The sequence below is a fragment of the Lipotes vexillifer genome, unplaced genomic scaffold (genome assembly GCF_000442215.2).
Source record: "Lipotes vexillifer unplaced genomic scaffold, Lipotes_vexillifer_v1.1 scaffold1691, whole genome shotgun sequence".
Classification (NCBI taxonomy): Eukaryota; Metazoa; Chordata; class Mammalia; order Artiodactyla; family Lipotidae; genus Lipotes; species Lipotes vexillifer.
This window is the reverse complement of record NW_006789046.1, coordinates 262,133-286,913: the sequence shown is the minus strand read 5'-3', so window position 1 is coordinate 286,913 and position 24,781 is coordinate 262,133. Positions and strand designations below refer to the sequence as shown.

The 24,781-nt window shown below is 51.2% G+C and overlaps 1 protein-coding gene across 1 annotated transcript in view; it reads right to left on the bottom strand.

The window, feature by feature from the left end:
• CCDC57 (coiled-coil domain containing 57) overlaps nucleotides 1-24,781 on the bottom strand; it is a 96,856-nt gene that overhangs the window by 53,320 nt on the left and 18,755 nt on the right. The window contains exons 7-15 of the mRNA XM_007462379.1: nucleotides 24,307-24,465; nucleotides 22,139-22,301; nucleotides 21,605-21,739; nucleotides 15,321-15,543; nucleotides 13,813-13,965; nucleotides 8,836-8,939; nucleotides 5,651-5,891; nucleotides 2,705-2,829; nucleotides 30-216 (exon numbers count right to left, since the gene is read on the bottom strand). Coding sequence (XP_007462441.1) covers nucleotides 30-216; nucleotides 2,705-2,829; nucleotides 5,651-5,891; nucleotides 8,836-8,939; nucleotides 13,813-13,965; nucleotides 15,321-15,543; nucleotides 21,605-21,739; nucleotides 22,139-22,301; nucleotides 24,307-24,465 — 1,490 coding nt within the window. The remainder of the gene's footprint in view (nucleotides 1-29; nucleotides 217-2,704; nucleotides 2,830-5,650; nucleotides 5,892-8,835; nucleotides 8,940-13,812; nucleotides 13,966-15,320; nucleotides 15,544-21,604; nucleotides 21,740-22,138; nucleotides 22,302-24,306; nucleotides 24,466-24,781) is intronic.

Sequence of the window (24,781 nt, the reverse complement as noted above, 5' to 3'; positions counted from 1 at the left end):
GGGGGGGGGGGGGGGGGGTGGTGACCCACCAGTGAGGTGGCCCAGCTCCGCACGCAGCCGGTTCCCCAGCTCCAGGAGCTGCTCCTTCTCCAGGCGCAGCCGCAGGATTTTCCTGGCTGCCTCCTTGAGCTTCCTCTGGAGTCGGGGCACAGACAGGGCCTGAGGGGGCTGTGCCTCCTGGTCCTCGGTCCCTGCGGGTCCTCCACGTGCCAGGCCCTGTGAACAAACCCACACAGCAGGGGCCATCAGATGAGTCCTGGAGGGGAATGGGAAGTGGGAGTGAGGGTGCGGATGGTGGGCGCCACCACCCGAACGACTGTCCCAGAACACACATCGCTGGGTGACATCCCTCCAACATGATACATCCATGCCCGCCTTCTCTCTCAGGGCGGCGGAGTTGGGCTGGTGGTGGGCTCTGAATGAAGGCCCTCGAGGCTCCCAGGCCAAGGCCTGCCTGCCCCAATGCCTTTGTCTTTCCAGTGACAGTGAGGAGCCAGCTGGCACCCAGGTCTGGGCTCCCCCCAAAGGTGCCCCCGGGACCCAGGAGGGCTACACGTGTGATCGGACCCCCTTCGAGGGCCCCATGGTCACAGGCTGGGTGCCTGCTGCCCGCCTGGTGTGGAAGGGGGCTGGCAGAGACCCAAAAGGTGGCCTGGGACGGGAACCCAGCCTCCATTACTCTCTTCCCCTTGCCCTGGACGTCAGCACTGCTGGGCCCCTCTGCCCTGGGCCCTTCTCCAACCCCTCCCCTGTCCTCATTCACTCAGTCCCTTGCCTTCCCTGCCTCCTCTCTGGCTCCATCCGTCCATACTCCCGTCTCAGTCATTTCTCTACCTGACATTCAGACTCCCCTCCATCACCTGCAGGCCGGTCCAGGTTTCCCACCATCCTGACCCAGACTAAGGTGCCAGAGAGAAAGCAAAGGAGGCCAAGGGAGGGAGCAGTGGCCGCCTGGAGGCTGCCTTGGGCCAACACCCGAGGTCTGAACCCCGTTGCTCGGGCAGCACCACGCAGCCCTACATCCTACCACTATCCCAGTCTGGACTCACACACAGATGTGTGTTCCCACCCAGAGGGGTACTTGGAATGGGGTGGGTGTGGGGAAAGGAGAAAGGGAAAAAGGAGAACGTGTGTGGCTGCCTCTGTTCCAGGCAGAGGCCCAGGAGGACCAGTGGCATCCAAGGCCCCAAAGGAAGCAGGTGGCCTACTTAGGCATGGCTGTTCCTGACACCTATGAAAAACCGCATTGTGCTGTCCCAGCCACTTGAGCTGGCTCCAGAACAAGGAATCTGCTCTACATCCCTGGAAAAGACCAGCACGCCCTGTCCTGGCCCTGTTTCTTGGTGTGCCTTTCCAGGGCTGGCAAGCACCTGTGCCCTCCTGTGGCCTGGGAGCTACAGTGATTGCACACCGGTGCCTCCAGCACATGCCTGACGTATTGGCATGAAGCGGGGTGTGGAGGTGATACGGTAAAGGGACCATCAGAGAAAGGCCTCTGCCCCGCAGCCCCGGCTTGGGGTCTCTCAAGTGTACAGGACCAGGGCTGGTGGGGGGCTGTCTTGGAGATCTGTAGCGTGGATTCACACACAGGGCTGCACAGGTCCCAGGCGGCTGACCCGACCCGTTGGGAAAGGTACACAACCTCCAGGGATGTAGCCCTGGGATTGGGGGACTGGCCAGGCCACTCTTTCTCCAGGCTTTGTCCTCTACAAGGATATGCTGTGGGATTCTCTTGTGTTATTTTAAGTAAGGAAAGAACAATCCTGAAAACAGAGACTGTGCAAAACTCAGAACACTTAGAGATTTAAAAATCTCTTCAAAAGCAGGACCCCACCCTGCGAAGATGGCCCCTGGCCTGAGCTGAGGAACATGCTGCCTGAGGCGTGACCTCAGGCGTGACTGGGCTCGGGGATGGGGAGTCCTGATCTTGAGTGGCCCACGTTCTTGTCACACAGTGACTGCACGCGATGAGCGGGTGCTGCAGCTGGGCCCCACCTCTCTTAAGCTCAGTTCCTGGTAAGATGAAGCTTATTTTGATGACTCTAAAGTCTCACCCCACAATGACACAATGCTAATAATGACCTGAGATGCCCAGGAGCTTCTGCACTGCTGCGTTCAGGGCCCAAGGTCCCACCCCGTGATGGCCCCATCCACTTGCCCTCGCCTGCTCTGGTGCAGGTCCCAGCATCCTGGCCAGAACGGAAACATCCACGCAGCAGAGGAAAAGCTTGAGGCATCCTAATGACGACTCTGTTCCCAAGGGAAGGGAGTGCCTGGGCTCCTTGAAGAAGCCCTGCAGGGAGGCTGAGGCCCAGGGAGAGGCAGCGCGGGCTCCCTTGGGGCAGGTTCCCAAGCTTCCAGGCAGAGCCAGAGGGATCGCCAGCCAACACTGCCCCCCAGCGGCCCGAGGTGCCCGGTGGGGAGGCCTGGGGAAACCCAGCATCCGTCTGTTTGGGGCCTGGGCAGGGCAGCCTGCAGGAGGGAGGGGCCTGGGTGAGCTGAGAACCATGGAAGTGTGACAATGCAGCCACCTGCCCCACAGGGTCTCCCGTGACTGTGGGAAGCTCCAGGGTCTGCAGGCCCCTTCTGGGCTGGGGTGCTGGCTTTTGTATGGCAGGGTCCCACCCCCACAGAGCAGCTGCAGGGATGGCCCAAGGCCCACGCCCCTGTCTCACTGCTGGTGGTTCCTCCCCTCTCCACACACCTCTCTCTCTGGACCATCTGAGGGTGAGCTGGAGGCATCGCACCCCTTCATGCCTGAGGGTGAGCTGGAGGCGTCGCGCCCCTTTATGCCTGAGGGTGAGCTGGAGGCACCGCGCCCCTTCATGCCTGAGGGTGAGCTGGAGGCATCGCGCCCCTTAATGCCCCAATACTTCAGTTTGTACTTTCTGAAAACAAGGACATTCTCTTAATAACCAGTTATTAGAACCAGAAATTTCACAGGGACGTGGCATTATGACCTAACGCACAGTCCACAGGCACCTCCATCAGCTGCCCAGAGGACGTTCTTTATGGCCTGTTTCTCCTGCCCGGGGTCCAGGATCCTGCGTGGCTTCTGCATCCTGGGTCCCCTAAGTCCCCAGCACAATGTTCTCAACAGGACAAGCTGTGGGTTTAGTGCCCCTCGGTCTGGGTCTGTCCTTGGAGTCAGGAGCGAGGCTGTGTCCCTCTCCTGTCCGGAGGCTTGTGATGTCCGTCTGTCCCAGTGTTGGCAATGGGAGCTGATCTCTCGGAAGTGGTGTCCACTGGCTGCAGCACCAGAAAGTTACTGTTTTCCCTTTCCAATAAGAAGAACTTCTGGGGAGATTCCATGTAAACAGCTTGTCTAGAATTTCAGCATCTGATGACAACCCCCCGCTGTGTCATTCCCTTCATGTCCTTGGTTGATGTTCTAAGTTAGGAAGAGTTTTCCTCTCTCCTTCCTTTCCTTGTCAGTTTATTTGCATCAGAGTGAATGCGACCCCCTGTTTTAGTAGGTAGATGATAACCTTGACTTCATGATTGACTGGCTGGATCTGGTCAGTGGGAGCCCTTTATGCTGGCTCCTGCATCCCTGTCATGTCTCTGTGGTGGAATTCGCCACTTACCCTGGTTCCTCTCAGCAGAGCAGGAAGTTCGGGAATGCGATCTAGGCACTGGGTATGCTCACCCACCCTGGGGAGCCACTGCCCCTTGGCTCCTGGTGGACAGAGCCGGGGGATGTGCACAGCCCTCTCTTTAAAGTAACCCACGAGTTTACTGTGGTGACTCCAACCCCAACCTGAGCCCCAGAGGCATCCTAGCCCTCCCGACAACCTTCTTCCCCAGCCTCAGAAGCCTGGTGCCCACAGCCTCTTCTCTGGGCACCCAACACACAGCTGGGCAATTACGAGCAGAGCCTGGGTGGGCCTGGCCTGGGGAAAGGGTTTCCTGTGCCTCCAATTTCTCACCCTGGGAGTGACCTCACCAAGGTCACAGGATACCTAGACCTGGAAGGAGGTGGGACCCTGATAGCCATGCAGAAACTAAGGCCCAGAGAGCTCACTCAACACCCACCTTGGGAGAGCGGCCTTGGGCCTCAAGTCGCTTCAGCTCCCAGGCTGTCTGCCAAGGGATTAAATACCTCGATTTTAATTTCCACTCATTTGCATGGTTTCTTCCCCCTTCACTCTAAACAAGGGGATCAGAGTTATGCGAGGGCTTCTAACAGGAGAGCTGCAAGGGTCCCTGGGCTGCAGTGAGCCCCTGGCAGCACGTGGAACAGCCATGGCCGTGGCGGGAGAGCAGACACATCACCAATGGCATTTGCTGCCCAGCTGGGCCCGGAGCCTCTGGACTTAACTCCTAGATTACAGGACTGTGGGGAGGTCTGGGGCTCTTGGGGACAGCATCCACCTACCGATGGCACAGAGGGTTCAGTATCCCACTTCTAGTGTCCCCTCGGGGCTCAGGCTCCCTCAGCTTCCCTCTCACCAGCCCATCTCCCTCTGCAGGCACTCCTCATATGTTCGCCCCTGCCAAAGCACAGCTGGCCCCCCTCATGTTCCTTAAGCCAGATAGTATCCTGGGTTGCATCTTCTCCATTCCAGGTCCTTCACAGTCCCCGAGAGTAGGTCCTGGAGCCTGGTCCCTCTTGTGTCCTTAAGTATCACTCTCAAAACTTGGCCCATGTGATGAGAACCACTGGGGAGCATACGATCGATGCTACTTCTGCCTGAGGACTCTTGATGCCTCCCAGACATCATTTTACTGTCCTTAAAACCTTCTGCAACCACAGGTAGCACAGGTAATCACAGGTCACTGCAGGTAATGCAGGTAATCACAGGTAACTGCAGGTCACCATCTGTGACTGCAAATAACCGTAGATAACTGATAGGTCTCGGGAGGCATGTCACACGATGCCCTGTGAAGAAAGCCCATTCTTTTTTTTTTTGCTGTACGCAGACCTCTCACTGTTGTGGTCTCTCCCGTTGCGGAGCACAGGCTCCGGACGCGCAGGCTCAGCGGCCATGGCTCGCAGGCCTAGCCGCTCCGCGGCATGTGGGATCTTCCCAGACCAGGGCACGAACCCGTGTTCCCTGCATCTGCAGGCGGACTCTCAACCACTGTGCCACCAGGGAAGCCCGAAAGCCCATTCTTTGCAGCATCTCCATCACGGTGTTCAGGAAGCAGGCAGGTGGCCTGTCTGGCAGACATGTGGGGACAACATGTGCTGCTGCAGAGCTCTTGCCCTGCCTGGGACCTTGGCTTAAACCCAGCCACGGAACTGGAGGGGAACTGGGTGCCAAGGGCCTGACCAGGACCAGGACGCCAGGTGGCCCGTGCTCCAGACAGCATCTCAAACACTCTGAGAAGCTCACGAGAACCACAGGCTCCATCCCTGAGGGTCCTCTGGAAGGAGAACCCACCATGTTGCATCCATTTCGGGGCTTCCCAGGCCCTTGAATCACACAGTCAAGGACTCCTGTGTTAGAGGACACAGAACAGTCCTCTTCACAAGTGCAGCCGCCCTACATGCTTTTAAAGGGATATCAGTGACCTGGAGGACGAGGGGCTTGGCAGCCCTTGACAGTGTCTGTGGAGAACAGCCCCGACACAGCCAGCCTAGTCAAGGAAGAAGAGGGAGGCCGGGGCGGGCGGGCCCCTCACTGGCCAAGACGGCACCCCAGACCAGTCCCGCACAGGACGCAGAGCACCCACAGGGCACCCACCTCTCCCCCGACAGCCTCGGTGTCTGAGGCGTGCGGTTGCTGCCTGCCTGAAGCACCCCCGCCTTCCTTCTGGGCTGACCTGAGATGCTTCTCAATCTCAGCCACCTGCTTCCGCAGCTGCAAAACCTCCAGGTGCACCTGGTCCAGCTCGTGGGGAAGCTCTCGCTGGATGGTGTCCATGTCCAGGGGTTCCCGCAGCACCTGGGAGGCCGTTTTAGAGACAATGTTAGGAAGGCGGCCAGCTCTGGGAAGGGTCTGGAACAGATCTGCAGGGAGGACAGGGAAGCAAGAGAAGGGCAGCAGTAGATGGTAGAACGTCCAGAAAGATCGGAAGGACACATGCCGGTCAGCCTCCCCTCTCTGGCCGAATTCCATCACCCACAAGCCTACAGCCCCGCCGCCAAGCTGCCGCTCTTCTGGTCCCACCTAACCAGGCTCCCAGGCGGCTCCACTTGTCGCCCCCAGAGTGGGGACGCGGGCACCTGCAGCAGAGCCTACACTGGACCCAAGGTTGGTTGGGGAGAGTCCCTGCACGGTGTCTGGACAGTGGGCCTTAAAACCTTCTTCCTGGGCCCTAGTTCCAGGTGGAGACAAAGGGCACGTAACTGTGGGCAGGGGTGGGGAGGCCCAAGCCTATCAAAAGGCAGAGGTGGATGAAGGCGTAGGAAGGGGCAGGAAGGCAAGTCCTGGCTTCACGAACAACCTGGGGCAGCTGGGGGGCGGCTAGGATGTGCCCGAGTAGAGTCCTGGCCAGAGCTCCAGGGCCGCCCCGTCCTTCAGCTACCTCTCTCGACAACGTCTGCTCTCCCAACATAAGGAGGGGAAAAGGACAGGTAGAAAGACAGATACACCTCTCTACACCCTCAACTTGCCAATTTTATTCCCAGGAAGATAAAATATCTTCCTATTCCAGGGCCTCCTACAAAGAATCCATAATGAATATTTTATTCTATTTATTCACATACACTAAAAAAGATGACCATTCGATAAACATACACTGTTAACTAAAAAACACTACAAGGTAGACTTTTTTCCTCAGGATAATCAAACCACCTATCATTATCAAGATAGGATTAAAAGCTCTTATTTACATGTTTATTTCCTGTTTCTGGCATGTGGGGGGATGTAACATCCCGATGGTGGGGCAGAACTGGGAAAGGGCAAGCATCTGAAGACCCCCTCCTCTCATATGTGACATAGGTCTGTAATCCCAGAAACAGAAAAGTGGTCCAGTTCATCTCCACTGCAACAGCAAAAATGAACTTTCAGCCAAGACAAGGCATCTGATTTCTGGGCATTGCCTGCTCCCCACAAAAGACAGAAATCGCCAAGCAATGTCTGTCACCAGCCAGGTGTTCTGCTCCATGGAAGATGCAGAGTCTGCAGGATGGTGTAACCTATGTACTTATGGACTTGAGAGTGCACATGAAAACGGCCTCATGGGAAAGAAACGTCACAGGCGACAGAGTGGCGTAACACCACCAGCACCAGCAGTAAGAACTGTGTTCCCAGGGACATTGTCAAGACCATGAAAAGACAAGCTAGAGAATGGGAGAAAAAGTTTGCAAATCATATATCTGGGGGACTTCCCTGACGGTCCAGTGGTTAAGACTCTGCGCTTCCAATGCAGGGGGAGTGGGTTCGATCCCTGGTCAGGGAACTAAGATCCCACATGCTGCAGTGTGGAAAAAAAAAAAAGTCATATATCTGACAAAAGACTTGTAGAACATACAAAGAACTCTGACAATTCAACAACAAGACAATAAACAACCCGATTAAAAATGGGCAGAGGATATTCATGGACATTTCTCCAAAGAAGACATACAAATGGCCGATAAGCACATGAAAACATGCTCAACATCATTTTTCATCAGGAAAATGCAAATCAAAACCACAGGTCAGGTCCACCTCACACCCACTAGAACGGCTAGAGTCAAAAAGACAGCAAAAGCAGCCGGTGCTGGTGAGGACGTGAGACACGGGGACCCTCATGCACCTGCTGGGGGTGGAAAGTGTGCAGCTTCTGTGGAAACATTAGTGGCTCTCCAAAATGTTAAATATAGAATTACCCTGTGACCCAGCAATTCTACTCCTTCATGCATACCCCGAAGAACTGAAACAGGGACTTGGACAGACCACATTCACAGCAGCCAAACAGTGGAAGCAACCCAAGTGTCCAGCAGATGAATGGGTACACTAAATACTGGGATACTCTCCAGTTACTAAGAGGAAAGAAGTTCTGACACCTGCTACAACATGGATGAACGTTGAGGACATTATGCTGAGTGAAATGAGCACGTCACAGAAGGACAAGGGCTGCGTGATTCCCCTGATATGAGGCTCCCCGAGGACTCAGGCCCATAGAGGCAGAAAGAGTAGAGTTTACCAGGGGCTGGGGGTGGGGAACAGGGAGTTAGTGTTTAATGGGGACAGAGTTTCTGTTCAAATGATGAAAGAGTTCTGGGAACAGACCCTGGTGATGGTTACACAATACTGTGAATATACTTAACGTCACTGAATTGTACACACAAAAATGGTAAACTTTATGTTACGTATATTTTACCAGAATTTAATAAAAAGCACTAAAAAAAAAAGAGATATCATGAATTAATAGCAATAAAGCACAGCTTGTGACACCAGCACCATCATGCCAGGGCAGAACTGCACTGGAGTTTGCCCAGCTGTCCTGCCTCCCCAGGAAGCAGTGTGTTGGCCGAGTACCTGGTGACAACCCGTCCCCCAGGAAGGCAGGGCCAGGGGACAGAAAGGGTCGCCACTGGCCAAGGCATCTAGAGTCACAGACAGTGATGACGAGCACACGTTCTTGCCACAGTTTGGTGCCTGGGTTTAACACGGGTCCCGGGACTCGCCCAGCACGTCCTGGGAGGGCAGAGACGGGGCCCTGCGCATCGACGGCCAGCACTGCCCCTCATGCCCTGGACTCTCCTCTCTCATCTACCAGGTCCTCACTGCGTGCCTTCTAGGGACACACGAGAGGTGAACCAGCTGCTCCTCACAACAACCCCTTCCTTGCATAGAACCTGAGGCACAGAGAGGCCACAGCAGGTTCCTGAGGTTCAGTGCCACCCCAGGAGTGCCTTCAGTCGGAAGACCTACACAGTCTAGCATCAGAGGGCAGCCATACCTTCTGTCTGAGTTGTGCCACCAGGAAGCTCAGGAGATGTGCCCTGTCTCCAAGCCTCTGGAGCGCCAGTCCCGTGGATGGACCATCGACCGGCACAGCTCCTCCTGCAGAGAGAGAGATTTTTGTCGGACTCACATCTCCTAAAGCCCTGGGAACTTCCAACTGCCTGTCCTCCCTTTGAGGAGATGGACATCTGAGGCGTCCAGGGCAGAGGTGTGTTCTTCTCTGCCCTCCCCTAAGGATGCCTACGGTCACTGCTGGTCTGCTGTGACGTTAAGATGTTCTAAAGCTGAGTGGATACAGCTGGGTGCCCCCAAAGACTGAGATGAGCTGCACGTGAAGAACAATCCTTATGCCAAGAAAGCAGGAGTCTTCGTGGAGAAAAAAAATCCAACCTTACCAGCTAGTGTCTGGTAGAGGCCAACCTGCGTAGCCTCCTAGTCGTTTGGCTGGGAATTAAGAAAATGTCCACGAATCCACAGGTCAAAGAAGAAATCACAGTGGACATTAGAAATTACTTTGAACTGAATTATCATAAAAGCACTGCTTATCAAAACTTAAGGAATGCATCTAATGCTGTCCTTTCAAAAGTATTTATAGCCATACAAGCTTACTTTAGAAAAGAAGGATGAAAGATAAGTGAACTGAGCATCCATTTCAAAAATGAGGGAAAAAAAGCAAATAAAGTAGAAGGAAGGACAGAACAAAGTCAGTATTAGATGCTGAGGAAACAGAAAACAATGTGCAATAGAGGGTGAACAAGATCAGAGGAGGTTCTTTGAAAAAGTTAAGTCCCTGGTGAGATTAAGCAGGAAAAACGGACAGAGACAATACAGCAGATGGAAAGGCTGTTACTTTAGATCCTGGGGGCTGTGAAAACGTGTGGAGAATACACTCCCCAAAGCAACTTTATGCCAAATTTTTGAATATTTAAATGAAATAGTCAATTTTCTAGCAAATTATAACATCAAAAAATGACACAGAAAAAGGAAAATCTAGATAGTCCTTTAACTGTGAAAAAAACCTGAACTAAAACTTTAAACCTTTCCCACAAGGAAAACTCTATGCCCAGGTGGTTTCAAAGTTGAAGTCTATCAATTGGTTAAGGAAAAATTAACATAAGTCTAATATAAACTTTTTCAGAAAACAGAGAGATAGTGAACATATTCCAACTTATTTATGAGGCCAGAATAATCCTGATTCCAAAACCTGACGTGAACATCAGGAGGAAGGAAAATTATAGGCCAATCTTACCCATAACATAAATGTGATAATTCTCAATAAAATATTAGCAAAAGAATATATCACATGTTGAGTTTATTCCAGAAATGCAGGGTTGGTTTAACATTCAAAGACCAATTTAAGCTTCTCATTCTGAACAAAATGAGTGTGTGTGTGCATTCCACCCCACTCCTCTCCCTGATTACAGCTGAGAGCCCTGGACACCACACACCAAGCCAGATGAGGAGATTCTGAACAGGGAGGAAAAGCAGGCAGAGAGGCTGGGGACCTTGGGAATCAAAGGATGACCCATAGTGAGTTCCTGGAGTTTTTTCCTTCCTGTATTTCCCAACTTTGGTGCTGGAGCAGCCACGACTCGGAGACACCACTGAGCTAAGACCAGGAACCAAGGCCCAGGAAAAGGGAGACCCACATGGCTGCTGGTAAAACAGAAGCAGAATTAAAACAGACTCAATGACAATCAGGATTTCATGACATGACACTCAAATGTCCATGACAGAATCCAAAATTACTCATTATATCAACAACAGGGAAAATCTCACCTTGAACGGAAGAAGACAGCAACAAGATGACAGATTAAAGTGACTCCAACAGGCAATCTGATACACTCTCAAAAACAAATGAATATTGGAAGTTTCGGCAAAGGGATAAAAAATACAAAGAAGAACAAAATGGAAATTTCAGAACTGAAACCATAATAAAAATCTCACTGTATGGGCTTGATAGGAGAATGGAGACAACAGAAGAAAGAACTGGTGAACTTGAAGATATAATAGAAATTCTCCAATCTGAACAATAGAGAAAACAGATTGGAAACAGAGACAGACAGAGCCTCAGTGACCTGTGGGAGAATAACAAAAGATCTAACACTCTTGCCATTGGAGTCCCAAAAGGGAAAAACAGTGTGGAGCTGAAAAAAATACTTGAAGAAATAATGGTTGAAAACTTCTCAAATTTGGCAAAAGACACACCTTCAGATTCAATGTCAAAAGGATAAGCCAAGGAAGTCCGTGCACAGACCATCATCATCAGATTTCTGAAACTGAAGACAAACTCTGAAAGCAGGCAGAGAGAAATGATTCACATGCAATGGACTGCTCATCAGAAATGATCATCTGATTTCTCACCAGAAGACAATGGTATATTTTAAGTGCTGAAAGCAAAGAACTGTCAACTCATAATTTTATACCAGTGAATATACTCTTCAGGGATGAAGGTGAGATAAAGACATCTCAGATGAAGAGAAACCAAGAGTTTGTCACGAGCAGTCTTGCTGTAAAGGAATTGCTGAAGGAAGTGCTTCAGACAGAAGGAACCTGGAATCAAGAGTCATGGAAAGGGGAAGGATCCGGGAAAAGAATGGACCATACCTTTCCTCCTGAGTTTTAAAATTATGTTTGACAGTTGAAAGCAAAAACGAGGATCCTGTCTGATGTGGTTCTCGATGTACAGAGGGGTGGTATTTGCGAAAATAAAGGGGGTGATGGGGTCTGACTGGTGGTAAGATCCCCACATTCCACTTGAAATTGCAGTGTTGACACGAGTTGACCGTGATAAGTAAGGATATTGAAATCCCTAGAGCAAACACTAGAAAAAGTACCCAAAGAGATACACTGAAAAGCTAGATTAAAGTGGAACACTAAAAAATGTTCAAGTAACCCAACGGAGGCAGGAAAGAGGAAACCGACGGATAGAAAACAAATGTGAAAGGGCAGGCTTGGCTCCTGACACGGCAACAATTACAACAAGTGCAAACACTCTAAACCCATCGGCTGAAGTATCACAAGATGGATTTCAAAACTGCCTAGCTACATGCTGCCTACAAGGAATTCACTTCAAATGCAACGATGGAGGTGGGTTAAAAGAAAATGGACGATAAAGATATACATGCAAATGCCAATCAGAAGAAAGCAGGACTGGGACTTCCCTGGCGGTCCAGTGGTTAAGACCCTGTGCTTCCAATGCAGGGGGCTAGGGTTCTATCCTCGGTCAGGGAACTAAGATCCCACATGCTGCGCAGCATGGCCAAAAAAAAAAAAAAAAAAAAGGAAGAAAACTGGACTGGCTGAATTAGCATCAGAGAGTAGACTTGAGAGGAAAGAAAATTACCAGGATGAAGAGGAACACCACACGATGATATACAGGTGAAACCACCAAGAAAACATAAACGTATATACATTGAACAACAAAGCTTCAAAATACATTAAGCAAAAACTGATAGAATCATGACAAAAAAAATACAGATTTGTATTACAATAGGAATAGGAAGAGACCTTCTTCATCTGACCAAAAAAAAAGTAAACATTAAACTTTAAAGTATTGAAAGTTTTTCTCTGGGATCAGGAAGAAAGCCAGCTATGATCAAGGGGAAGTAGCACAAGAGAAAAAAGTAAAAGCTATCAGCACTGGAAAAGACAAAAATAAAACATCCACTACTTGGGACAAGATGACTAGGTAGGCAGAGTGTCCTGCCTGCCCTTTCCTTTCCTTCCTGAACAATGGACCCATAAACGATCAGATGGGCGGTGGCAGGAGGTTACCCTCTGTGGGCGATCTGCCTGGGGGCTGGCAGCCCAGCAGGTGAGGGTGTCAGGGTGGAGGGCAGCCTGGTTTGGCTGTCAGAGCCCGGGAGGGCCTGGGTAAAAGGGTGGGGCCTCCATGTGGGGAAAGGCCTCCGTGCTAGGGAGGCTGCTCACACCCAGGAACTGGACAGAAGAAGTAATGTACTGGGGAGGTCGGGAGCCAGGCTTCTCGTTGTCGGAAAAGGAAGTTAAGAGTAATGAAAGTGGAGACTAGAACAAGCCTGTGATCCTGGACCAACCACAGAGGAACAGACTGACGGATAAGTTTGTCTTAAATTAAGACCTTCTGATGCCTCAGGAAATGGATCCAAAAAAATATTGCTAAGATTTACGGCAGGGTGTTCTGCCTATGTTTTCTTCTAGGACTCTTATGATTTCTGGTCTCACATTTAGGTCTCTAATCCATTTTGAGTTTATTGCTGTATACGGTGTTAGGGAGTGTTCTAATTTCATTCTTTTACATGTAGCCGTCCAGTTTTCCCAGCATCACTTATTGAAGAGGCTGTCCTTTCTCCATTGTATATTCTTGCCTCCTTGGTCGTAGAATGAAATTTTGCCATTTGCAACAACATGGATGGACCAGGAGGGCATTAGGCTAAGTGAAAGAAGTCAGACAGAAAAAGACAAATACTGTATAACACTTATACGGAGAATCTAAAAAATACAACAAACTAGTGAATATAACAAAAAAAGAAACAGACTCACAGATACAGAGGACAAACTAGTGGTTACCAGTGGGGAGAGGGAAGGGGGGAGGGGCACGATAGGGGCAGGGGATTAAGAAGTACAAACTATTATGTATAAAATAAATAAGATTCAAGGATATATTGTACAGGAGATGGCCAACTGTGCTGTGTCAGCAGGAACCAGAGCAACGGCTCTCACGACTGCTACTGGGAGAGGAAATGGTGTGAATAGCCTGGAGTCAGTCTGACCATCAACCAAAACATACTGCAGCTCAAAAGAAGCCAGACAAGAGTACACAAGTGTAATTCCACTTATATGAAAACTCAGCCACAGGGTGAAGAGTCAGGACAGTGGCTGGCTCAGGAGGACAAGGGGCTCCTGGGATGGCACATTTGTAACAGCTCCTCGGGCTGTGTTAGTAGACAGTCACTGGACGGAGCACACGACACGACACAAGGATTCTCACCGGTGGTGTCTGTGGAGGCCAGGACACTGGGTTGAACGCCAGCACAGGACGAGGTCGTCTTCGAAGGATCTAACACATCTTCCAGTTGTTCCTCCAATGTTTTAAATTTATGCTTTAGAGTTCGGATTTCTGCTTCAAGGGCCAGAACATAATCTTCCAAAAAACCCAGTAAACACACAGACACATGCGTTTATACTCTCACCCTTTATCTACCACCCTTGTCCTCCCCTGCCCGACCCTCATGACTGTCCCGGGCTGTCTGATACCCTCCCCTCCAGAGATCAGCTCGCCATGCTCTCCGAGGGGGCCACACGGTCAGGAGCAAACACTCACCCTCCTTCAGTCCTGCAACCCTTGATGCACTGACACAACCATATCATCCTGAGTGCAGCCGTCTCAGGCGCTGCCCCTCCACTCACCACCCCTCGATACCCTGCTCCAAATAGCGTGGGGCTGGGCGACCTTTGGGGCCTGGATGCTCCCCTGAGGAAGGGCCTGCTCCCCTAGCCCCACCTGCCCACTCCAGGAGAGCACAACGCCAACCCAGCCCCTGGTCCAAGTCTGGCTCTGGTTTTTAAGTGTGTCAAGTGTGTACCCTTCACTTTTTCCCTCCACTTACCAATAAAAAGTTTTTATTGTATATAAAATATTTGACTTAAGACCCTTCCCTTGGAGGAAAAGCAGCTGTCATACTCTGAAGTAATCTATCAAAGGGGATGTTCATTTGTAAGACTCCAAGTGAAGCCTATTATTATTTTTTTTTTTTGTGGTACGTGGGCCTCTCACTGTTGTGGCCTCTCCCATTGCGGAGCACAGGCTCCAGACGCGCAGGCTCAGCGGCCATGGATCACGGGCCCAGCCGCTCCGCGGCACGTGGGATCTTCCCGGACCGGGGCACGAACCCGTGTCCCCTGCATCGGCAGGCGGACTCTCAACCACTGCGCCACTAGGGAAGCACATCTATGGGCACTTCTTAAACTACAATCTATATACTATTTCTTGCCTTCCCTCTCTCCCATGAGAACCAGTATGGACAGAGCACCATCTCCCAGCCTGTTCTCTGGGAGATACGTGGGTACGGGCACCCTCCCTACGCATTATTATTTGCCCTACAGAAACAGAACATTGTTGTTTATGTCTCTGCATTTGGTCTCAAGACCAACGATTTTTATCAGTTTCCCTAGTTAGGGGTTATCAACTAGGGAGGTTTTGCCACCCAGGGGACATTAGGCAATGTCTGAGGACAGTTTGGTCGTGACAACTTGGGGGGAAGATGCTATTGGCATCTAGAGGGTAGATACCAAGGTTATTGCTCAATACCCCTGCCATGCACAGGACAGCCCCGCTGTACAAAGGACGGCCCCACCAGAGAAAAGCAGCTGTCATACTCTGAAGTAATCTATCAAAGGGGGTGTTCACTTGTAAGACTCCAAGTGAAGCCTACTGTGGACCCAGTAGAGATGGCACCTCATCCTCCCTCTCCCTCTCTCCCACTCCCCCTCGCTCACCAGGTACAGCTGAATCAGTGGCTGCCTTTGGGTCAGGCTGGTTTGTTTGTGAGGTCTCCCCTCCTAACTGGGCAGAAGGAAGAATCTGATCACTTAGAGTTTCCATTTCTTTCCTCATCTGTGCAATAATATTTCGCAAGCTTGTGTTCTGCTCTTGTAGCTGCTGGATCACAGTAGATGGAAAACTTTTACTTATTTCTTCTTCTTGACACCTCACAAGCAACTATCAAATACGGAAAAAAAAAAAAAAGAAAAGAAAAAGAAAGAAAAGAAAATGGTTACAGCCAAGAACCAATGATTCCCTTGTGCACTGAGGCCGGCTGCATGTGCGTCCACCTGCCCCCTGTCCCTGCTCCCCGTCGTCTATCCTGGAGGTGGGTAATGTTGACAGAAGTATGAAAAAACTTTTTCTTTTGTGTTTCATAAAGATAAGACCACTGTTTTTCAAAGATAACTCTTATTGAGAAATTTGGGAACCCTTCCTTTTTAGTCAGAAGCCCATCATTCACCCATTAGAGTGGCAGTTATAAAAAAGACGATAACAAGTGTTGCTGAGGATGTGGAGAAAATGGAATCCTTGTGCACTGTAAAAGGTAAAGGTACGCAGTGGCTTGTAAATGTAAAATGGTGCAGCTGCTGTGGAAAACAGTCTGGCTGTTCCTCAACAAAGTAAACACAGAGCTATTATACGACCCAGCAATTCCACTCCTAGGTATACACCTAAGAGAACTGAAAACATACACACACACAGAAACCTGTACACATGTTTGGAGCAGCATTATTCATAGTAGCCAAAATGGAAATACTCAAATGTCTACCAACAGATGATGGATAAACAAAGGGTAACACTGTGAAACATTACTCAGCCAGAAAAAGGAACAATGTTCTGACACATGCTACAACATGGAAGGACCATGAAGACAACATGCTAAGTGGCAGTCAAGGACTTTAAAGCAGTTCCCATAAATATACTCCAGGATTTAAAGAAAAACATGAACATAAAAAGAGAAATGGAAGCTATCAAAAAAGAACCAAATAGCATCTACAGAGATGGAAAATATACTGTCTGAAGGAAAAATTCACTGGCTAGGATGGGATTAAGAGCAGATCAGACACTACAGGAGAAAAGATGAGGGAACATAAACACATAGCAGTAGAAAGTATTCAAACTCAAGCACAGAGGTAAAGAGACCAAAAAGAACAAATAAGAACAGAGCTCTAGTGACCACGGAATAATGTGAAGCAGAAACACACTAACCCAGATCATTGAGGGGGACAGAAAAGGATTCAGAACTTGTTGGCAAGAAAATGTCCAATTTGATGAAAACGTAAGTCCACAGATCCAAGAAGTTCAAGAAACCTGAAGCAAGATAAACACACAAAAAGTCACACCAAACAGCACATCATGGTCAAATTGCTAAAAAATAATGATAAAGAAAACCTCTTAACAGCGACCAGAGGGAAAAAAGACACATTATGTTCCTGCAGAAGAACAAATACAAGAAACTGACAACTTCTCATGAGAACCAATGAAATCTAGAAGACAATGGAACTACATGCAGAAAGAAAATAAAAACCTGTCACCCTGAGTGAAAATCTCCTTTGAAAATGATGGCAAGAGAGACTTCTGCCTTTGACCATGAGGGATTTGCTGCTATAGGACTTGCCCTCTGGCTGTAAACAACTAGAAAACCAGACAAATTCTATGAAACCACTGTCTTCAGACACTGCCTGTACAGAACAGGGTGCCAGAGAGGAGGGGACAGAGGAAGGGAGCCTGTGGTTTGCCTGGTTCTCTGTGTCTGGGCCCAGCACAACCCAGCCCTCTGTGGATGTTTGCTTGCAGAAAGCACCAGGCTCCTCTCCTCCACGGCTGCCCCATCAGCACACTAACCTCCAAATGGGCAGGAGGGAAGGTCCTCCCCTAGGAAGCAGCACATGCTCACTCCCCACTCAAGGCCCAGGTCCCATCCTGAGACTTTCTGACTTTCCGACTGGTTGCTGGATCCTGCTTACCAGCAAAGCAAACCAGCCGGGCTCACGAGGACCTTTGACCAGTCCTGCTGAGAGACCAAGACTGTGAACACAACGTGAGCTTCTAACAAGTTCAGAGATGCACACACATGCCCATGCAGCATTACAGGAATCTGTGCAAATGATCCCAATGGCCATTAGTGAGAGAATGATGAAGTAAACCATGGCATGGTCATACAATAAAGTACACAACCATTTAAGTTGCATTTTTGAAGAATTTTATTTTTTATTTATTCTCTTTTTAGCTGCGTTGGGCCTTTGCTGCTGCATGCGGGCTTTCTCTAGTTGTGGCGAGTGGTGGCTACTCTTCGTCATGGTGTGTGGGCTTCTCATTGCAGTGGCTTCTCTTGTTGCAGAGCATGGGCTCTAGGTTCGTGGGCTTCAGTAGCTGCAGCACGTGGGCTCAGTAGTTGCAGCACACAGGCCCTAGAGCACACGGGCTTCAGTAGTTGTGGCGCGTGGGCTCAGTAGTTGCAGCTCACGACTCTAGAACGCAGGTTCAGTAGTTGTGGCGCACAGGCTTAGCTGCTGCGTGGCATGTGGGATCTTCCCGGACCAGGGCTCAAACCCATGTCCCCTGCATTGGCAGGCAGATTCTTAACCACTGCGCCACCAGGGAAGTCCTGCATTTTTAAAGAACTTTAATGATGTGAGAAATATTTATGGAAACTTTAAAAAAGAATTAATATTATATAGCATGACCTGAACTATATGAACACAGTATGGGCACAGGAACATACATGAGATATGGAGATACAGGTGGCTGGAAGAAAATACACTAAAACGTCTGAGCGTCGGACAGACACAATATGTTCTCTTCTCTGTTCCAAGCGATGCTGGCTCACATCTGCAGAGCTCACATCCACCCGCAGTGGGCCAAGCGTTCCCAGGGGTACCCCTCACACAGATGAGGAAACAGAGACGCGAGCTCTCAGGGGCCACCCGACCACACACAGCCACACGCTGATGACAGACATGCACACGGCCTCCATGGGTCTGACCCGGCCACCACGCTCAGCCCTGGCGTTGAGCAAGCACGTGACACACGCTGTCACCAACTTCCCATAAGGCACCACGGGGGACCCAAGAGGTCCGGCCAAGGAGGAGTTGAGCTGGGGTGAACCTTGGGCCCACCGGACTCCAGAGAACACTGTGCTGAACTAAAACTGTAAAATTTCTGCAGTGGCCACATATTACTTTTACCACTGCTCCTGCTGCAAACACCCGACCTCCCTCTCTGTGCCCACTGGGCCATTTCCCACCTTCTCCATGGCAGAGCCTCAGGCTGCTCCCACTCAGGCAGACAGCAGTGTGGTCGGGGCCGTGAGTGTGCAGCTGGCTGGTGCTACTCACATTCTCCCTCTGCCACCTGTGGGGCGGGGACCGCTCCTCTCAGGTCCTCAGCTTCCTTGTCCTGAACAACAGGATCCACCTCAAAGCCACAGTGCAGCCCAGCTGCAAGACGAATCCTCTGCCCCTGTGGCCGTGGCTGCGTCTCTGCCCTGGTAATGCCTGCCCGACGGTGGTGCCTTGGTCACCGTGGGATCACGACGGCTCTGCTGAGGCTCCGTGCTCGGAACTAGTACCAAGCAAGGGAGAAGATGCGGCCAAAGCCTAGAGCCCGTCCATCTGAACAGTGGAATCTGTGATGGGCTCGTCACTCCCCAGGAAGCACAGTATCTTGCTCCCTGGCGGCCTCTATTTCTGACTTCAGTGTATGACAGATTCCCTCACTGCCTCCTACCTTAGTGTTTGCCAAGGGCTCACCCCTGCAGAACTCAGCACCAACTTGCTGCCCGCCCCCACCTGCCGCTTTACCAGGTGGTCACATCCTTAACCTGTTCCCAGCATTAAGGCCCTGTAGGGGGAGCACAGGTGTTTTGCTATTATCTGCAGGATTCAAAAAACTTCATTCCATTGGGTCAGCCAGGAACTTGTGCAGCATTCTGCCCCACCCTGGGTCCTGGCTTGGAAGCCACATCTCTGTCAAGACCGCCACGCCAGCTCACATTTGCAGGTGCCTGCGATGCTGCTCTGCCGCACCCCACTCGCTTTGTCTCCGGGGTCCCATGGCCGGGCCCCTCTGTACAGGACAAAGGTGCGCATCTCCCCACTCTGCATGGGATGGGCGGGGCACTTGTTTCTGACCCCTAGACCATTTCTAAAGCCCCTGTTTACTTAACAAGGCAACCGGCCATGAGAGGCCTCCCTGACCAGCCAAGCTGGTGCTTGGAGACAAATGTCTTCTTTTAATGGCCAGCCTGGGGGGAAAATACAGCAAAGAAAAATTGGGGTGGGGGCTCATTGATAAAAAAAAAAAAAGAGGCATTTGCTTTCTCTATGTGTCCTAGGGAAGGCACCCATGCAGAGACCACCTGCTGTGAGCCCCCAGGACCACAGGTGACTCTGGAGGCTGGGGTAAGCCCCACCTGGGAACACCGGTGCTCCCAAACCTGACCACTGGCTGACGGTGAATCTCCCCAGGGGCTTGTTAACAGACTTGCCTTTCGGAGCTCAACCCCTAAGGCATCGGGCCTAGTAGGTCCTGCTGGGACTCAGAGGGGTGTGTTTCGGAAGCTCCTGAGGTTTCTGAGGGTGGCCAGATTGGGGGCTGCGCAGTCACCTGTGCAAAGAGGACAGTCACTGCCCACATAGCATGGCTGGCAGGAGCCCACCTCCACCAGGTGAACGCTAGGTCAACCCAGCACCAACTGCGGGCAAGTGCCAGCCACAGAGGTCGCAGTGAGGCCCCAGGGCCACCTTCCACCTGCAGTGAGCATGAATCCTCCCAGCAAGGACACATGAGCTACAACCTGCACTCCCGACAGTCTGGCTGAGCGCACACAGGCACAAGCAGGGCTGGGTGGACGCCTGGAGACGCAGCTTGTGCCACATCCAAACTCCCTCTGCAGGTGGACAGCTGGGCAGGTGGGAAGAGTCCAGCACCCCTGGAAACATCCTAAGGATTTCAGTGGCTCCATTATCCTGGATGACCGGGTAAGTGACTTTCCACAAATGGACAGAGGTCAGACTACTGAAACAATGGGCCATTGAACCAGGAAGGTCATGTCTGAGACAGGCTTGGGCTGAGCTCTGCTGGTACAGCTCTGGAAGGCACTTCTCCTTGCGGGTTGCCCAGATTTCCTAGCAGCCCGGTGACAGGGCTTCCCTCTGGAGCCCTGGATGGACGGGGAGCAAGGCAAGAGGCAAGGCAAGACATGGGCTGTGTTCACTGTAATGCCAAACTCTAGGCCTGCGCCAAGGGTCCCCCTCAGTGGAAGCAAATGCCCCCTCTGCAACTCTGAGTCAAATCCTGCCACTTCTGGCTTCAGGTTTTACTGGTGCTAGTCCTTGGCACCCCTCGGCCCGCAGACACAAGGCTCCGCTCTCTGCCTCTGTCGTCACATGGCCTTCCTCCTGTGTCTGTCTTCACGTGTGTTCTTTTCTAAGAACACCAGTCCTATTGGGTTAGGCCCACCCTGCTCCCATGTGATGTCATCTTAACTAATTCCATCCATAAAGACTCTATTTCCAAGGAAGGTCCTATCCTGAGGCACTGAGAGCGGAACGTGTCTTTCGGGGCCACCATTCAACCCGCAGGCATCCCACAGTTAGTATCAGGCTCTAGCCAGTGCAAAGCAGTAAGGAAGTCTGTGCTTTATGAGAGGAATGGCCGTCGTCGCATGTTGCATGGCTTACTCACCACGTATGAAGAAGCGTTTTGGGATAAAGCTCTAACCTCTTGGTTCTTTGTGTTACTGTCTGCCACGGTGCAATATCTGAATTTGGGGCTTTTTGATATTTCAGATGCTGAAGATACAAAGATTGAGTGTAGACTCCCATTAACTGGTTGAGGCTCAGCCTCACCCTTGTTTGTGCAGTCATTTTAAAAGAAATAGGGCTCCATCAACCACTGGTGGCGCAGTGGTTGAGAGTCCGCCTGCCGATGCGGGGGACACGGGTTCGTGCACCGGTCCGGGAAGATCCCACACGACACGGAGCGGCTGGGCCCGTGAGCCATGGCCGCTGGCAGTGCGTGTCCGGAGCCTGTGCTCCGCAACGGGAGAGACCACAACAGTGTGAGGCCCGCGTACCACAAAAAAAAAAAAAAAAAAGAAATAGGGCTGAAAAGACCTGCCTCCAGTGCTGGTTCTATTTGGCGTATTTTCCCTCTGGCTGGGGGAGTGGGTGTCTCCAAGGGGCTTGGGAGGAAGAGCCGTGGGGAGGCTCAGCAGGAGGTGGCCCCTCACCTGCGCCTCCTCCTCAGGGTGGAGCCCGCGTGTCCGCAGCGCCTGCACAGCCTGGTCTCTCTCTCGGGTCACGGCCTTCAGCACCACCTCCTGGCCACACAGCACCCGCTCTGTCTCCTGCAGCTTGGCAGCAACCTGGGGAAAACACAGACTCAGTTCATCCTGGGAGGATTACAAGGAAGCAGTGCCACCTTCAGGGTCCAGACCAGCTCCCCATCCCGCGGGGAAGCAGACAGCAGACACTCGGGTGAGAAACCCCAGCAAATACGTGGCCATCAGAGCCGGCAGAGCACAGCAATCGCTGATCCAGCTCCAGAGGCAGCTGCACTGGCCATTAGAGAAAGGCTATGGGCAGAGACTCATCTTATCACTTTAAGTCCTGTTGTTATAAATCAAACTGCTCAGTGAGGCTGAGTGTTTTCAAATGCAAAGGATAACTCGGTGAGGGCCCAAGCCGGGCTCCATGCACCTCAGTGGACGTTCCCAGCCCTTCCTCCTGCAGAAAGAAGTCAGACAGCCCTGGGGAGCAGAGACCTGGTCTCTGGCCGCGGTTAGGCCCTGAATCAAGTCCTCAGCCCGCCGGTACTGCTCCCGCTCGACACCCTCGCAGCGGCGCTGCCAGTCCAGCTCCAACTGCACCTTGTCACGCTCCAGGCTCTGCTCCCTCTCTACTGCCAGAGACAGCTGCTGTTTGTACCTGCGGGGGTGAAAACCACCAACTTGAACGTTTTCCTGAGGTCCCTTTGGGCTGTGACATAGCTGAGGTGGGAGGCGCCCCTCCTGGGCCCCCAGGCTGGCCGTGTTCACGGGCTTGGCTTACACCTTCACACAGGCCCAGGTTCAGAGAGGAGCAGGTGGCCGGGTCTCCCAATACCGAGAAACCCAGCACTGTGGGAGAGTAGGTCAAACTCAGTAAGAGGAGACAGGAAGAAAGGCAGCAAACTCAGACAAACAAGAAAATGGTTGCACTCGAGAAACGCGAGAGGGTTCACAGCAGAGCAGACAGAGCTGGATAGTCAACAGTGCGCTGAAAGGTCAAACAGAACTCAGAAGACCAGCATCCATCTACCAGGGGGTTGGGAGAAATCAGAATGGAAGGAGGAAATAACCACGGAAATAGGAGGAAATCCACCATGGCTGGAGAGGGATATGCGCCTCCTGCCTGAAAGCTTCCGAGTGCTGGACAGGAGGGGCTTCAGACGCCATGGGGAAGGTACAGACAGCCAGCTGGGATGGAAGAAAAGTGCGTGGGGGAGTGAACCGGACCCGCACGAGGCTTCTCGTCAGCCACACAGAGCAACGCAGGGTGAAGATCACTGGAAGGCCTCTCCCCCGGTGGGCAGGGCTGTGACCAGGGCGGGATGGTAACACCTTCTACAGGGGACACCGAGTAAGGCTCCGTCCTGCCCACTGCAGGGAGATTCTCCTGCTGGCCGTGCTGAGAGGACCACGTGGCCCGGACAACCCCGGCTGACAGCGGCAAGGAAACAGACATCAGACCCACAGCCGCTGGAACTGACCTCCGCCGACAACCTAGATGAGCTGGTAAGGGGAGCCCGAGCCTCAGAAGAGAGGGCAGCCCGGCCGACACCTTGATTCCAGCCAAGTGAGACCCACTTACTTGGGGGACCTGGCTGCCACAGAAACAGACCCTCAACAGAGGTGATGTAATTAGCAGAAAAATACTTTAAAACAGCTACTATAAATGTGTTCAGAGATTAAAGGCAACCGCACACACAATGAGGAGAGAAATGAAAAGTGAAATGTCTGAAATAAAAAACCCATCAGCCTTCCTGGCAGATGAGACCTTGTGGGGAAAGTCTTAGAGGCTATCAAAAGAACATCAAATTAAAGCAAAGGAAACAGAAGAAAGACAATAGTAAGGATAAGGGCAGGTATCAGTGAAACTGAAAACAGAAAAACAACTGAGAAAAATCAATGAAACCAAATGCTGGCTCTTTGGAAAGGTGTGTAAAACGGATAAATCTCTAGCTAGACTGATGGAGAAAAAAAGAGACAATACAAGTCACCAGTATCAAGAAGGAGAGAGGACACTGCTACGGATTTTACACATATTAGAGGGACAATAAAGAAATACTATAAACAATTTTATGCCAATAAAGTCAACAATTAGATGAAATGGACAAACTCATTGAAAGATACAAATTACCAAAAGCAACACACACACACAAAATAGAAAACCTGAATATTCAAATAAATATCCAAAGAAACCAGACACAAAAGACTATGAACGGTAGGATTCTACGCAGATGAAATTCCAGATCAAGAGAAACCCACAGTGACAGAAAGCATCCTGGCAGGTGCCAAAGTGTGAGGGGACTTCGGGCTTCGGGCAATGGAAGGGTTTTATATCCTGACTGTAGTAGTGGTTATACTGCATATTTATGTACATATTTGTCGAGATTCATCAATTGTACAGTTAAAATTGGTACATTTATTACATTTCAGTGATTTCTCAAGAAAGAGAATATTATCTTTAGCCAAGTGCTCATTCCAACTGATAGGAATAGACACTAACAGTCAGACAAAAGACCTCAGAGGTGATTCCTGACACAGGACCAAATGGCACACACACTTTTACAGCCCTGGTGCAGACCGAGAACCGCGCTCTGTGGGAAAGGCCTCCTCTGACCACCCACCCCGCTGCCCCATCTTCCTCCCCTTCCCCCTCCACATGGTACCTTCCAATGTCCTGCTGGCATCTGGCCAGCTGTGCCTTCAGCTTCACCTCTTCTTCCTGCAGCGACTGAACCCGAAGGTCTTTGGAGATCATCTCCCTGGAAAGTTGAGCAATCTGGGCATCCCAGCCGGATTTTAGAGCTGATGCATCTTCCCGAAGTCTAAACAAAGAAGGGAAGCTACGTGAATGTGGGCGTGGTTCTCACGCGAGCTCTCTTTTACAACAAATACACACACACACATGCACATAGGCCTCAAAGGAAATGCTACAGATCAGGGTCTCTTTCACACTCATCAGGGCAGAGACTTCCTTGCCTAGATTAAGAAATGGTCCTACCCGAGAAGAAATATACACCCATCCCTCCCACCAACCCAAGCATCGACTAACACCTGCAGAATGCCATTTCCCCGCCAGGTACGTGGGGAAATGTGTGCCAGGGCGTGTCTCTCGGAGCCAATGTTTTTTTTTTTTTTTTT